This window comes from Mustela lutreola, chromosome 4 (genome assembly GCF_030435805.1).
Source record: "Mustela lutreola isolate mMusLut2 chromosome 4, mMusLut2.pri, whole genome shotgun sequence".
Taxonomy (NCBI): Eukaryota; Metazoa; Chordata; class Mammalia; order Carnivora; family Mustelidae; genus Mustela; species Mustela lutreola.
The window spans coordinates 110,584,463-110,599,416 of record NC_081293.1 but is presented as its reverse complement, the minus strand read 5'-3'; the positions used below and the strand labels follow the sequence as shown (position 1 = coordinate 110,599,416).

Genomic DNA, 14,954 nt, shown 5'->3' with positions numbered 1-14,954 from the left:
CCACATTCTTCTTTGGAGATGGCCAGAATTTTCAATCGCCAGCCTGTCATAACTCCGTTCAGTAGAAATAAAGATAAGTCACAATATGAGACTTATTTTCTAGCATTGCATTTAAAAAAGTTAAAGAAACAAATAAAATTCTAGAATTATTTTATTTATTTCCAAAGCAGGATTTCCCCATTTCTAAATTGAGGATAGTAGCATTCATTTCAAGGGCAATTTCATTATTGTAACATGTAATTAATATAGAAATTATTAAGAAGGTATTTCATCTTTTTTTTTTTTTTATATAGTCTCCGGAACATGGCTTGTATGTTACACAAGCAGCCCATCTCAGGTTGAACTAACTATGTTTCAGGTGCTCAGGGGTCACATGTGGCTACTGGCTAGTGGTCACTGCATTGAACAGCACAGATTCTGCTCCAAATGCTTCAGAAATGCTGCGCTGGACGAACTTCAGACTGGACAGCTCCCTGGGTTTGCGCCCACCTGCTCACCAGGGGCTCCTTAGTTTCCAGGTTTCTGTGCAGTGCACCAATGGAGAGGGAAGGGGGCATTAGCGAGAGTCGGGATGCTGAGAGCTGACCCCAGGACATCCCAGAGACCCGGAGTCATCGGAATATGCCAGTCTTCAGTGCCCTGGGAGACAGAGACATTTTTGCTCAGGGACCTGGTCAGAGGACAGGGCTGTGGTATGCCCAGGCAGCACAGTAGTACACGCCTTCGTCGCTTTTCTCTAGTTTCAGCAGTGACAGAGTGCAGCTGTAGCTATCCCTGCCCTTATTGGCATTGACTTTGTCCGCTTTCAGAACAAAATCCCGTTGTACAAGGGATGTAGACATGTCTAGGTAGAGGAGCCTCTTTGGTGCCGTACCCTCCTGGTGGCGGTACCAGTGGATGTACTTGACCCAGGCGTCCACTTTGCAATCCAGAGGAGTTGAACTGCCCACGCGTGCCACCAACAAAGCAGTCTGACTCAGCTTGAGCCCTGCTCCACCATCTGCCAGGGGAGAGGGAAACAGCTGTGAGACAGTGATGGACAGGAAACTTAGGGTGTCCCCTGTCCTTTGCACTGGGGAACAAGTCAGGACTTACCAGGAAACAGGAGAGCACACAGGAGGGCAAGGGGACCCAGCATGGTTCTGTCTCCCATAGGGTGGAAAGAAACCCTGGGTGACCTTCTGGCAGTACCTGCTGGGAAGAGACTGTCTGGGAGTGTTGCAGAAGGCAGGTGAAGACCTGAGCGTCTGTTTCACAGAGGCACCTGCAGTTACTAGTGAGAAAGAGGCTGGGAGGAGAGAGGGAGGGGCCAGAGGGCTGGGACAGGTCTGACCACAAGGCAGGAGGGAACATCAGTGGTTAGGCTGCTGAGAATCACTGAAGACTGTTGGTGCAAGGAGGGCACCAGTGGTATAACAGCAATCCTTGATTGGACCTGAGTTCCGCACTAACTGGTTTCTGCTCATTGTTTGACCAAATATTGAAAGTCGCCCTTGAGATGAATGCTACTACCCTCAATTTAGAACCGGGGAAATCCACGTGACATTTTAAGTAACTCTTCTGAGGCTGCATTTTATGGAACACCTTCCGAGGTGGGGATGTGAGCCGGGTCTGACTGGAGACACATCTCAAGCCTCGAATGGCCACTCAGTACTCAACAGAGCAATGGGTATGCAGGCTGCTCCGGAGGCAGGGATAAGCACAGTGCAGAGATCCCTGCTGAAAAAGCAACAGGTTCCCTGAGCTAGCCCTGGACCATATCTCCCAGAGGTCTCCTCAGAAGACTAAAATGACCTAACGTGACATGACAGCTTTGTAGTCTTTGGATAGCTAGTCTTCTCCTTTTCTTGATTTGTCAAAAGGACCTTATTAGGTTGCGTGCAGAGTGAGCCGGGAATGTGAGCAAAGCTTGTTGCCTGTCCCAGATGCATAGAAAAAGCTCAAGAAATGTTGGGGATTGAGTTCCATCTTAAAACTGGATTGGTTGCAATAGATGATTTCTGGGGTCCTCATAGTGTAGAATCTCAGGAAATATAATAGTCCTATAAAACCAGGTGTGTGTGTGTGTGTGTGTGCATGTGTGTGTGTGTGTGTTCATAGGAAGAAACCTGCATTGAGCCAGGGGGCAGAGGAGACGAGGGGGCAGGACAGGTCAGATCCAGTGTGAGATCCTTAGAAATGGTAAAGGCAGGGCCTCAGGAGGGTCAGCTGAGAAAGGCATCTGGCATCTGAAATGAAGTTTCCAGAGGTAAAGCTAGTAAAGTAAGTACAGGTTTCCTTGCCAGTTATCTAAAGTAGAGGAGGACCTCCTGGGTCCAGTTATGGTAATTAGTTATGCTAATGAGAACCTGTTGGCCTGGAAGGAGAAGGCAGGAAGGGGAATTGGCTGGGGCAGGGCCCTGTGGGTCCCTCACACCCACTACTAGACCCAGCTTCTGAGCTCCTCCTCTTGGTAAACACTGAGAGGCACACATGCTGAGCTCTAACCAGATTCAAGGCTCAAGTGTCCCAAAATGCAGGCTCTGAGGTTGTGCTGATCTGGTGAGATGTTGACTAGAATATTCTGCTAAAAGAATAATCCAGGTCCAGCATTCAGACACTCAGCAGGTGTCTAGGGCAGCCCCGCTAAATGTTAAGTAGGGAAGAGAGTGAGAATGGTGGTGACAATGGGGATTGACATCTGCAGAGCATAACAACAGGTGGAAAGAGTTTGCATATGGAAGATGTGCAGTGTGGGGGGTGAGAAAGCCCATGGATTCTTCTCTTCCTGCTATCTCTCTTTTCTAGATTTTCACCCATAAGGAAATCTTCCTTTGGGGGAGAAAATCCATAACCTTCTATTCTTTCATGAAAATAAATTTTATTTTACATTGTCAACATTCAGAACTCTGTTTCTCTCAATTACTGTTCCCATTTGTCTACAACACTGCTGACATTAAGGGCTCAACACCTGTTGGCTATGAGCAGTCTTCGTTCCTGCCAAACCTCCAGCCAAATGCTCTCCTGGGTGAGACAAATGACAAAAATGAAACAATTCAACCTGGGGGGTGTGGTGCCCTTTCTTCAAAGGAGAACAGTCCATAGCTTGGGGAGCTCAGAGTCTCACAAGCAGGGGAGCACTCTGCCCAGGGATTTGGGGCAAGAAGGAGTTTTATAGAGACTTCAAAGCAGTAAAGGGGAAACAGGGAGGAATAGCAGGTCAGTCAGTGGATAAGGAGAGAGTATTTGGCTTAGGTTGATTGGCCGGGGTTGCATACCTGACCTTACTTAGAACAGGGGAATCATTGCAGATTCCTGGTGTTCGGTTCCTGCTTAGTTGGGATATACTGTGTTTTTGGTCAAGGGCAGCATTTACAGGGACGGGAATTTACCTAAGTTTTGGTTTTCTGACTCGGAACCCCAGGCAGGAATGGATCCATCCTGGTTCTGGAAACGCATTTCACCAGGTGACAGTTGTGTTCTACTTCTCTTCTTGCTGTGGTACATCTATCTGTGTTCTTGTGTAAGTGGTCATATTGTTAAAGATGGGCATATTTTAAAAAATAATAATAAGGGAAACTTTTGAGCAAGACACAAAGGGTAGCCAAGACTTCACCCCACACTCATGTAGAGAGTGGAGGGTCCTCAGCAAGACCCTGTGGTCTCCAGGAAGAGAGAAATCAGGTAGCCCTTGAGGGAGCAGCACTTCCTGTCCCCCCAGGTCATCCTGTTGCTGCCATGAATGAAACTGCTCTGATGCCCCCAGAGATGAGAGACAGGGGCTCAGAGCAGGTGTGGACTCAGGCAGACCCTGTGCAAAGAGCCAGATACTGAAGCTTGGACATTTCACTGAAACTCTGAGAGGCTGGTGTGCTTTCCCTGACCAGGGACAGCTCCCTTCTGACCCTGGGAGAATGTGAGATCGAAGACAGTTTGATTTGTTCACTTGGTCACAGGGAATAAGTTGGATGTTCATGCGATGTCAACTGTTAGTAAGCACGAAAAGCTTAAACACCCAAAACAGGAAAGCCATTGATATGTTGTCTGCAGGGAACAGCAGGTTCAGACTGAATCCACATGCCTGGCAGCCTTCCAAACCTGCTGACCTGGGGAATGTCCAGCCATGGGGCTCAGCCTGGGATCCCAGCTCCTTCCACAGCCAACGATGTCATCTGATCAATGATGCGCTGAGGGGGGACGTCCTTCTCAGTTCAGAGCTGCCAATGGAATCCTTGGGAGAGTCTGAATGATCCCTCCTAACTCTGGGAGGATTTACTGCACTGACAAGGATAGAATGACGGCTCCAGTCCAAGCCCTGCCACCTGAGGATGTGTGTCCTTGGTAAAATACCTGTAAATGATAATAAAGCTCACTTTCCAGACACCATCCACCATGGGCCAAGGATTGGGCCGAGTTGGTTGCTTTGTAAATCAATATTATCAGCCAATCTGAAGTACAATGTGATTCTTTTTTTTTTTAATATTTTATTTATTTATTTTTCAGAGAGAGAGGGAGAGAGAGCGAGCACAGGCGGACAGAATGGCAGACAGAGGCAGAGGGAGAAGCAGGCTCCCTGCCAAGCAAGGATCCCGATGTGGGACTCGATCCCAGGACGCTGGGATCATGACCTGAGCCAAAGGCAGTGGCTTAACCCACTGAGCCACCCAGGCGTCCCTACAATGTGATTTTTTTTTTTTTTTTTTTACAATGTGATTCTTATAACCACTTGCTTCTTATAATAACATGCCAACATATTTATAAAAACGAGATTTGGCAGAGCAGCTCATTGTAATCTTAAAATACTTCATCTGTGCAGTCACATAAGTAATGGATCCTTGATTTAAACACAAGACTAACAAATGCAAAACCCGTCACAGCATCCATTCTATACATGTAGAGTTCTCTTTCTATATATATACACATACACAGAGACAGAGAGAGTTATGTTTAAGCTCTAAAGATTTAGAGTAAGTAAGGTCATGAGAAAGATTTCAGAGAGGTTGCAGAACTGAGCAATATCTCTCACATGTCAAGGGAGCAAAGAGCAGAAGCTGTTCTTAAAGAGCAGTCATTCCAGTAACAGCGCTGGGCCTCAGGACACAATATAAATTCTTCTAGCACTGGTTAATTAATAGTTACTTGCCTTTTAGAGAGACTAATTTTTTTTTAAGTTCGTTAACAGTAATCATTGATCCATTAAATAATGTCAAATACACTTTATTGAATGCCATACATGGCACATATGGATTCCTTCTTTGCAAGTCTAAAGTAGGTGTAATTCATCCCATTCTGAAGATGACAGAGTCTTCAGGAGGTTGAGTAGCCCAACTAAGAAGAGCTCACCCAGAACTTCAAGTCAGCCAGGTTAATAGGTTAATGAAGCACATGCGCTGTGTAATCTCCTTGGATGTTTTTCACTCAGATATAAATTTATGTTCTGAGTTGTTGCTTTGAATGTAAATTGTGATATAACCTAATAGGTTAGATAGGTTTCTTATTTGTTTTAAATAATGTGCTTCCCTCTTAAGAACTGCATTGTTTTACGTATTACTTACACTGACTTCTACCACCCCCTCCTGGCCATTGCAGGTACGTCCTGCACCTGATCATCTTCAGTATTGCTCACCGGGTCAGTGAAGTCTCTTAGAGCAAACATTCACTTAGTGAGTGGAAGGGCCCAGAAATACAAAGCAGAAAACCTGTTTTTTCCAACTGTGTACTTAGTGTGAGTGGTAGTTTTCAGTGAGTGGCTCATCCTTGCAATGCCCCCATTTCCCCAGCCTCAAATGAGAAAATAGACTGATAGGCTTGGTGTCATACGTACCTGTAAAAACTACAGAGATGTGCCTGTGAATATACATATTTACATTCATATACATAGAACAGCTTTCCTGTCAATCCATGTATGTCCATATGTCTGTCCCCCCAGTTCATTGCTCCTCGGTGCTGATCTTGGTGCCCCTGGTTGCAGCCACTGCATTAATTCATCCACCAACAGTGACAGATACTCGTGCTGCTGCCCAGACTGGCTGTCACCAGCAAGGCTGTCCCTGACAGCTCAGGGGCTCTGTACACTGGGAGTCCCCTGACCCCCATGCTGTCAGTCAGTCTACTGTTGACATGACTCTGGCCAGGTGTCATGTTATTGGGAATCTTAGCTGGGGGATGGAGGGTCAAAGTCCTGTGGGATGATTTCTGGGCTCCCCAACAAAGAGGGGAGCCCGACCTCTGCATTTCAGTGGTCCCTTCTGTGGGGAGACTGCCTTTCCAAGCTGGACCTTGTGGGGGACAAAGTTAGCTTGCCAATATAATAACCTGCTGGACCCTGGGAGGAGGGAGAGCACCAGCAGCCAGGTAGGGATGGGGCACCACGGAGAAGCCCACATTGGCCTGGTGCGTTTTCAAGGGCTGGGAGACAGAGTGATATGCGCAGGAGCCGGTACTGGCAGAGCCTTTCCAGGCATTAGGAGCTTCTGGATCAGACAGGTGTCTTTTGGGAGCAGCTGCCTTCTCAAAGTCAAGTGTCTAATTTGAATTGTCAGCTGGATTATGGGTTTGTCAGCTGATGACAGCAGTGACCAGTGCCTTTTACTCCCAAAATGATCCTGTCACAGGTCCAGCCTCACATATGTTCTGTACCATCACCGTCTATATGGTGAAGCCTCGTTTTCCAGTGTGAGATCCTGGAAACTACAATTCTCTCTCCTGGTCACGACTGTCCTTCCAGCTTTTTCCTGAGGGGCTTTCAGCTGGGAGTTCCCCATCATCCCATTCCCTTCTTGCCTGGACAATGATGTGGTTACTTGATTTCAAAATGTCACCTCAACAGGCAGAAGAAGAACCAGTTAGTGTCTCCCCAGGTTAGGCTCCTGAGAACAGCTGGGACTGAGCTAGAAGGAAGATCCTGGAAGGGCTGATTTGAAGGGAGTTTCATTCAATGGGGGTAGAGGTGTGGACGTGTGTGTGAAGTGGGTCTTGGATCTCCATTCTTCAGTGAGCCCAGAAGAAATCCAGAGCAGGTGGAGGACAAGCTGGGGAGAGAATGTGGCTCCTCTCTCCAACTGTCAGGCCAGACTTCCCTAGAAGATAGTGTACACCCTGGGGGAAAGAACATTCCAACACTTGAAATAGCCAGCACCTTCTTGTTCCTGGTGTCCTAGGACACTAAGCACTGTGAGCATCTGAACGGCCTTGTCCCTCAGGGAAAGATATGGAAACCAGTCAGGCTGAGTTGAGACAGCAACTCTAAGAGTCAGCGACCCTCCAGAGTCTCCTGTGGCTTCATAGGTGCTGTAAGCCTGTGTTGAAAGGCCTGCCTGCAGCCCCTCAGACTTGTTGTGCCAAGGACAAAGCTTTCGAGACCCTCTGTGTGTGCAGCATCATCAGTCTCATCTTTCAAACCTAATATTGGGTGAGCCCCTTCCCCACACTGCTTCTTTTTTTTTTTTTTTTTGACAGAGAGAGATCACAAGTAGACAGAGAGGCAGGCAGAGAGAGAGAGAGGGAAGCAGGCTCCCCGCTGAGCAGAGAGCCTGACGTGGGCCTCGATCCCAGGACCCTGAGATCATGACCTGAGCCGAAGGCAGCGGCTTAACCCACTGAGCCACCCAGGCGCCCTCCCCACACTGCTTCTAAAGCATGAACATTATCATTCCTCTAACTTTCTTCTCCTTCAAGGTGTTTATGTTAATTTTAGTGTACGCTTGTTAACTTGCACCCTAAATGCCTGCAGCACTGAATCTTTAATGAATTTGCTAAGAACTACCATCATGACAATACTGATTCTTCTAACCCATAACATGGATCCTCTCTGGACTTATTTAGATATTCTTTAATTTTTTCTCTACAATATTTGAAATCTTCCACATACAAGATTTGCTCTTTTCTTAAATTAATTCCCAAATGTTTTATTTCTTTTGGTTCTTTTGTAAACCGAGTTGTTTCCTAAATTTCATTTTCAAGTGGTCCAGCGAGTATATAGAAATCCAACTGATATTTTGTACATTGAATGTGTACCTTGTGACGATGCTGACCTTGTTTATGAGTTCTACTTTTGGTTTTGTGTGCGTGTAGATTCTATGGAATTACCTACAAACAAGACCATGTCATCTGTGGTTGAAGACATTTTGGCATTTCCTTTTCAATCTGCTAGAGATCTTCGTATTTTTTCTAGTCGCACTCTCTAGAATCTGTATTACCATGTTGAATAGAAGTGTCAAGAGCAAACATCCCAGTCTGGTTCCTGTTCTTTGGGAAAAAGCATCCAGTCCTTCAACATTAAGTATGATGTCAGCTGTGGGTTTTCATAGATGCTCTTTATCAGGTTGAAGGTGTTCCCCTGTGTTGAGATTGTTTCTTGGGCCAATGGAACTATTCTCTTAAAGCTCTCTAGTGAATATTTCATTTTGGGTTACAAGTTTTCTATTCTAGATTTTATTTCTTTTAAATACATGTTTGTTTTGAAACTTTGGTATACTGATTACAATATGCATTTTTGCCTTTTTGTATTTATTTCATTTATTTGTTTATTTTTGGCTCCTGTCTACCACCAGCAGCCCCAGGAAGTCACAGTCACCACCATCTGGGTAGAGCAGCAGCGTGCGCGTGGGGGCTGGTGCACCACTGAAGCTGAGCTCGCCCCTGTTTCCCCTCTTTGCCCAGCGCCCTTAGCAAGCCCAGGGCCCAGGGCCTCAGCTCAACTCTAGGCCTCCAGCGCCTGCCTCCCACGCCAACATCACCAGCAGCAATGGCGGCCATGGCGGAGGTGGCAGCGATGATGGCAGCTATGGGCTCCACCACCAGGCACCGCTCAGGCTTCATAGCTATGCGCGCATGGGTTGGGGAGGAGGCCCGGGGTCCCCCTTGCCAAGCAGGGCTCCCTCCCCGGTTCATAGTGCCATGGGCTGGGCTGCGGGGCGGGTGCAGAGGCCCAGATACTTGCTAACCTGGAGAGTGGCAGCGGTAGCAAAGTCGCCCCTCCCCTGCTGCGAGCTCCAAAGAAGGATGTGGGAGGGATGCCTTAGCAGCCACCAAGAACAAACCTGTGATCCTCTTGAGTATTTTAAACGTGTTTTTGAACATGAACTTGTTACAGCTACTTTGAAGTAACCGCACACTTCAAAGAATTTGTCTTGATTGGTAGGGGTTATCACCCCCTAATAACAGTCACAATTTTGTGATTCTTTGACAGTCTTATTATTTTTTATTGAAAAATATTTGTCGAAAATATATTGTTGCAACTTGAGATTGTGACTTTTCTGCAGAAGGTTGCTTTTATTGCTGTTTGCATGCTGAGAAAGCTGCTTGGACTTCATTTGTGATATTCTATCTCCCATGGTATGTGACTGCTCATGCCTCTCCTGTTTTCTTTCTTAGTTATTTTTGTTTTCAGCCTAGCTTCCTGGGAATCACCCTGGGTCTACATAGCTTCATAGTTGCCAAGATTACTTAGGGATGTGTCCCAGCAACTTGATTAAGACTTCGCTTCTGCCAAATGGTTTTGTTGTAGGTCTTGGGGAGCACATTCCTATTTTACACAATTAGCACAGAGATTGTACGTGCTAACGTGTACGTCTTCTCAACTATACTTTTTCTGAGTCTTTTCATGGCTCCTCTGCATAAGAGGTTCATTTCAGTGTGAACCAACCATGTGTGGCTGGGTTGGGCTTTTTTGAGTCCCTCTAAGTACGCACACAGCTTCAACCGAGCACATGCTTGCTGCAGTCATAACTCCAGCTGCAGACCCGCAGAGCCCCTGGCCTTCCTGCTTGCTCACCACACAGCTTGTCAGCTCCCCTTCTCATCGCTGCATCCCAGATTAACCCAGCTCCTTACACTGTGTGACTTTGGATCCCATTCACAAGGCCTCTCCTATTTGGGAGGAAACTTCCGGCTCACGATGCTCAGTGTGGGAGCTGAGGGAAGAACAGGAGCAATGCAGAGGAGTGCACTGCTGTCATTGCTGAATTCTGAATTCTGCTGAATTCTGTTTTAGATATAAATCATTCTCAGACAATTGTGCAACTTGGACATTTCCCAACCACCGAAATAGTCACTTTTGTTGCTCTAGTCTGGTTTTATTTCTAGCATTCATGGGAAGATTTGTTGACCATAAAGAGGACCTTGCTAACATTCACCTTTTAATTATGTAAACTATACGTATTACTATGTTTTAATCCAATCTTTGGCTTTGTTTAGAACTCTCAAATAATCCCAAGACATGTCAGCCCCATGAGTCTCAAACGCCATTATCTTGACAGGTGGGCAGTGAGCCTAGAAACAGCTTCCTGAGATGGTGTGACCATCTCCTCAGACTCGCTTCCGGGTGAGAAGGCATGTAATCTGCCCCAGTGTCTCAACAGCAGTTTAATAGGCTGGAAAGTGAAGCCTCCCAACAGTGATGCCTTGTCTACAAACTTCTCCTGAACTATGGGACATTTATGAGGTTAAGATATGGAACACATCTTTTCTTAAGGTTCTCTGGTTTTATTTGCCTGTACCAGATAGGTTCTTGGCTATAATGCAGCAGACATTCTCAGGAAAGGAAAATATTCTATTTGAGGTATATTATCTGAGATGATTAAAGCAACTGTGAGGCAGGCTGCTTCCTTCGTGTGTGAGTCGGCTCTATCACTCACCTGCTACTCTGGTCTTCCTGCGGCTACTTTTTTTATGTCCCTTCCCTGATTGTGACAGTAACACAGACTTTCTTTAAAAATGTGCATAGAATAAGATCTTAGAACCTGTGAATGCTACGACCACATTACTGTTGACAGTTTGTTTCTTTTATTTTGTGTTTGCACATTCACATAATTATCATAAAGCCGATATTATTCATATCTTGTTTTAAATTCTAATGTAAAAGTAATAAAGTCATTTTGCTGTAGAGATTTTGGAAGGTAGAAATGATTGAAATCACCTGGTTATTTTCTTTTTCTGATTTGCAAAAACAAACATATATGTATAGGTTTTTATTTTTATAAATATGGTCTTCTAGGATATACAGGTTTTTCATTATGTATTTGCTTTTGCTTCATAGCATGAGTTTTTACCGAATTGTTGACTAATACATAAATATAAATTTTAGTGCAAAATATTTCATAGAAATATAATAATTATTTGACTTTTTTCTTCTTAGACATTTAGATTTTTTCTGGTTTTAGAGAAACATATGCATGAAGGAAAACAAGTATTATTTTGTCAGAGCTATTTCATGAATAAAAAATTGCTGGATGTAATGACACAAATGTGTGCATTTGTGTAGGTCAGGTAAGCTCCATCTGTGCTGTTCTGAGAATAGACCATATGACAGAAGTGCCACCAGAAGGGGAGTGGGAGTCTGAGGATTAACAAGAAAGAGTTTTGTATGGTGGAGAGGGGGGCGAGGAGGGTATGTACATTCTGGCCTTAGGACCGACATCTCCAGAATTTGGTGGTGTGGTCACATAATATCCTGTGTCAGGTGGAGAGCCACATATACACCAGGTCCACTGATGATGTCTAAGCAAGAGGTGAATTTACAATGTACCCTGAGAAAGAGCTCTCTCCCACACATGCTGCGCTGAAGGAGTAACATGGGCCCATGCTCACGGAAGCCAAAGCTCACACTGCAGTTGGTTCTGTGTAGAGAACCAGAGGAGTAAAGTCTATGGTGAGAATATGCTTTGTGAAGTCAGACCGTAAAAGCCAAAGCAGTGATCTCTGCGGTCGAGTTTTGTTTCCCCAAAGCCTGAACAGAATGGATTCCGGGATTGGGCACAATCTCTGTTCCATGCTTGGGTGGCATGTGGGTGTGGACACTTAATTTTTATGCTTACATCACTGAACCGCCCTCCTCTCCTCCACACCCCTCCCCCCCTTAAACACTTTTCTGTTGTGCAAGTCTTCTACTGAGCATTGCTTGGCCTGGCTCTGTAGACACTTGTCCCTGCAGGGAACTGGTATGACTCAGTCTGTGAAATTCAGTGACACAGTTGAACTCAGAGCCTCCGTATGTCCATGTGTTCTTGTGAGGAAAGAAGAGCCCGCTGTTGTGTCGTCTATGGTGACCCTGTGCTAGTAACCTCATGGACATAGGTCTCATGTCACCCTGCCTACACAGACAAAATGAGACCAAAAGTCTGAGCCTCAGTAAATCACCTGCCACGGAAAAGCACAGATCCCGGTGGAATGTGGGGGATCACCTAGTGCTATAAGAAATCTCTGCTGTTTCCTTCAGAACAGTTTCATCAGAATGGACTGAGTGTGCAGCAACTCAACAGCCCTGGGCTTACAATCCTAACTCACATAGCAGCTACAATAATCAACTTGGTAAAAATAGAGGGACCTTCAGCCACAGCCAAAGAGTATATTTGAGAGCAGAAGCATGTGTGCAGATGGATCTTTTCTTTCCATTAGCTGTGACCTTTTGGAAAGGAGCAAAGTTGGCTGTGGTTTAACTGTTCTTATTTCATCTTTCAGCACCAGAGCAGTGGTGGCAGAGCCCCAACCAGCAGGGCCAGCTTGACTTCAAGCACTTCCAGGAATCCACCACATTTGAAGGAGAACATAGCGCCCTCCTTCCACTCACACTGCTTCCAGGACCACCCCCCTCCCCTCTTTGCACCTCCCAGTCCAGGGCAGCCCAGGTCCAGTTGGAGAAGGAACATGCTAGAGAGCTGAGCCACAGGACACAGCACCTAGGACCCCCAGCAGTGACATTAGCTCACACGGCTTAAGTAATTTGCTAGTTTCCTCTCTGTGCCTCCATGCTTTCCACATGCAGAAATAGTTCCACATGTCTGAGTAAGGGCCCGGACATTTGTCCTAAGGGGTTTGAAGAAATTTTTGACAAGGAGTAAATCAAAATTAAACTTCCTCTTCCTTGTATTTTGTGGGCTTTATGTATGTCTTATGTTTTTTCCACCTCTACTTGCTTTCCAAAAGCACCTGTTTCCCACTAACTGAATCTGATTGATATTGTTTAAAATTGAATATATTAAAGTTACTACATTAAATGGATTTGTTAACAAAAATGCAAAAATAAACAATCACTCCTTTTTTGCCACTTACCCCACACTGATTATTTTGTTTTACATCCATATATGTAGAAATATACACACACATATTAATGAGTGCCCTAATTGTTAGTGTGTTTGCATGTGTATGTGTGTGTTTCTCTTATTTCTAATGTAGAGCTGCCAATAGTAGAGGCTAATGTTGTTGAGCACTCACATGTATCCAGGAAAGTTAACTCATTTTATCCACACAACTCCAAGAGATGGGTCACTTTAACTCCATTTGACAAATGACGAAATTATGTCACAGAGAGTTCAAATAACTATAGAACCAAGATTAAGCCCTAGCATATGGATTTCAGAAGTCAAGCAGTTAACCCCTCTGCCATTGTACCTTTTCAGTGGTAGCGCAATTCTCTTGAGGCTCTTGTGACATCAGGAAAATTGGTGCCTGTGACACACTGGGAGAGGTCTGAGCACAGCCACAGTCATGCGGTATCTTATAGTGTCACCACCAGAGTGAATTAAACCAAATGAGACTGAATCTGCTAAACTTTTCAAGAGAAATAACCGGGGAAACTTCACTGTCTATGACTCACGTAGGCCCCCAAAGAAAACATCATAAGGACTATCTCAGAGAAAGAATTAGAAATGTGTAATTGATCACTTATTACAAGTGATGCTGAATTGGAAGACTCAGTTGTCATGCTGTCCTTTATTTTGGATTCTCAGTTAGCACCAAATAAATTAACACAGAGGCCAAAGTAGATTTCTGATTGCTTTTATTGTGCCTATTATGAAAAATGCACAAATGTCAGGTAACAAGCATGGTGGCTTCCAGGTATATAAAATAAAGACTTCAAGGCAGTTATCTGGTTAAAGAGTTCAAGGAATGCAGTTGTAAGGTATGGTGGCTGTACCCAGAGGCATGGGGACTGGGAGGCTGGGAGCTGGTGGACAACAATAAGCGGGTGGTGCAGAAGACTCTGTGGATGCCCCCGGGCCCAGCCCCTGAGTCATGGCAGAATTTATTCTAGCTGCAAAGTGAAAGCTTCTGTTTGCCCAGGGGTTTGTAAGCCTGTTCTTGGATACGAATGAGTTAGGTGTTATTTGTGTTAGTTTTGGTGTGTTCAGAAAATGTAAATAGTTTAGCCATAGACATGCAACTGATAATTAAAAGAGTGAAGTTTAAGTTCACTCTGTGGCACCAGAAGGCCTGTACTCACACCCCCTCCCCATGTGTATACACGTGTCTCAGGGTCTCAGGTTTGGGAATTAGAGGAAGAATAAAAACTAAGATAGTATATGAACTTTCGATTCAGATGGTCTGGGACAAAGCCCTAGGTCTCGCTGTGTGGTATGGAAACAAATAAATTTACCTCATTGCCTTCCTGTGTAAAATGGGAATAAAATCCATCACAGTGAGTATTAGGAGAATTAGGAAAATGCACTCTTAGTGCAGCACATCTTCTGTACGAGAAGCTCTCAGTATCAGTTCATATTACTAACTACCAGGAAGAACAATTTTTTTTTTTTTTTTTTAATATCTAGAAGCAATCTGAAGGAAAAAAAAAAACCTAGAAGCAATCTGGGGGAAAAAAAAATCTAGAAGCAATTGATATCCTATTTTCCTCAGTCAGTAGTAACAAAGGTCACAGAAGTGAATGAATTCCATTGTTGAAAGAATTCAGATCACCCCCAATTTATAGTCCTCTCACACCCAAAGCAGCATTTACTGTGTGGTGATGATTCCTAAGAGATGATGGATTGTCTTAAAATATCACTCAGTCTATTGTTCAAGGTCCAGCCATTCTGAGGTTTTTCCTGAGGCCAGGGCAGTTCAAGGGTGATGTTGACGAGGAGGAGAAAATGCTACAGCAGAACATAAAGGCAAACATAGACAAAATCTTACCATTTTCATCTTCTCATTCAGAGAAGATTTTGTAGAATTAATAGCAGCAAGCTCTGAAAGAAATGAGT

At 44.8% G+C, this 14,954-nt stretch overlaps 1 protein-coding gene across 1 annotated transcript in view; it reads right to left on the bottom strand.

Moving 5' to 3' along the window:
* The window catches only part of LOC131829219 (immunoglobulin lambda-1 light chain-like), a 58,819-nt gene extending 57,531 nt beyond the window's left edge, over positions 1-1,288 (bottom strand). The window contains exons 1-2 of the mRNA XM_059170753.1: positions 1,096-1,288; positions 699-1,000 (exon numbers count right to left, since the gene is read on the bottom strand). Of these exons, the coding sequence (XP_059026736.1) occupies positions 699-1,000; positions 1,096-1,153 (360 nt within the window). The 5' untranslated portion in view covers positions 1,154-1,288. The remainder of the gene's footprint in view (positions 1-698; positions 1,001-1,095) is intronic.
* Positions 1,289-14,954: the final 13,666 nt, after the last annotated feature.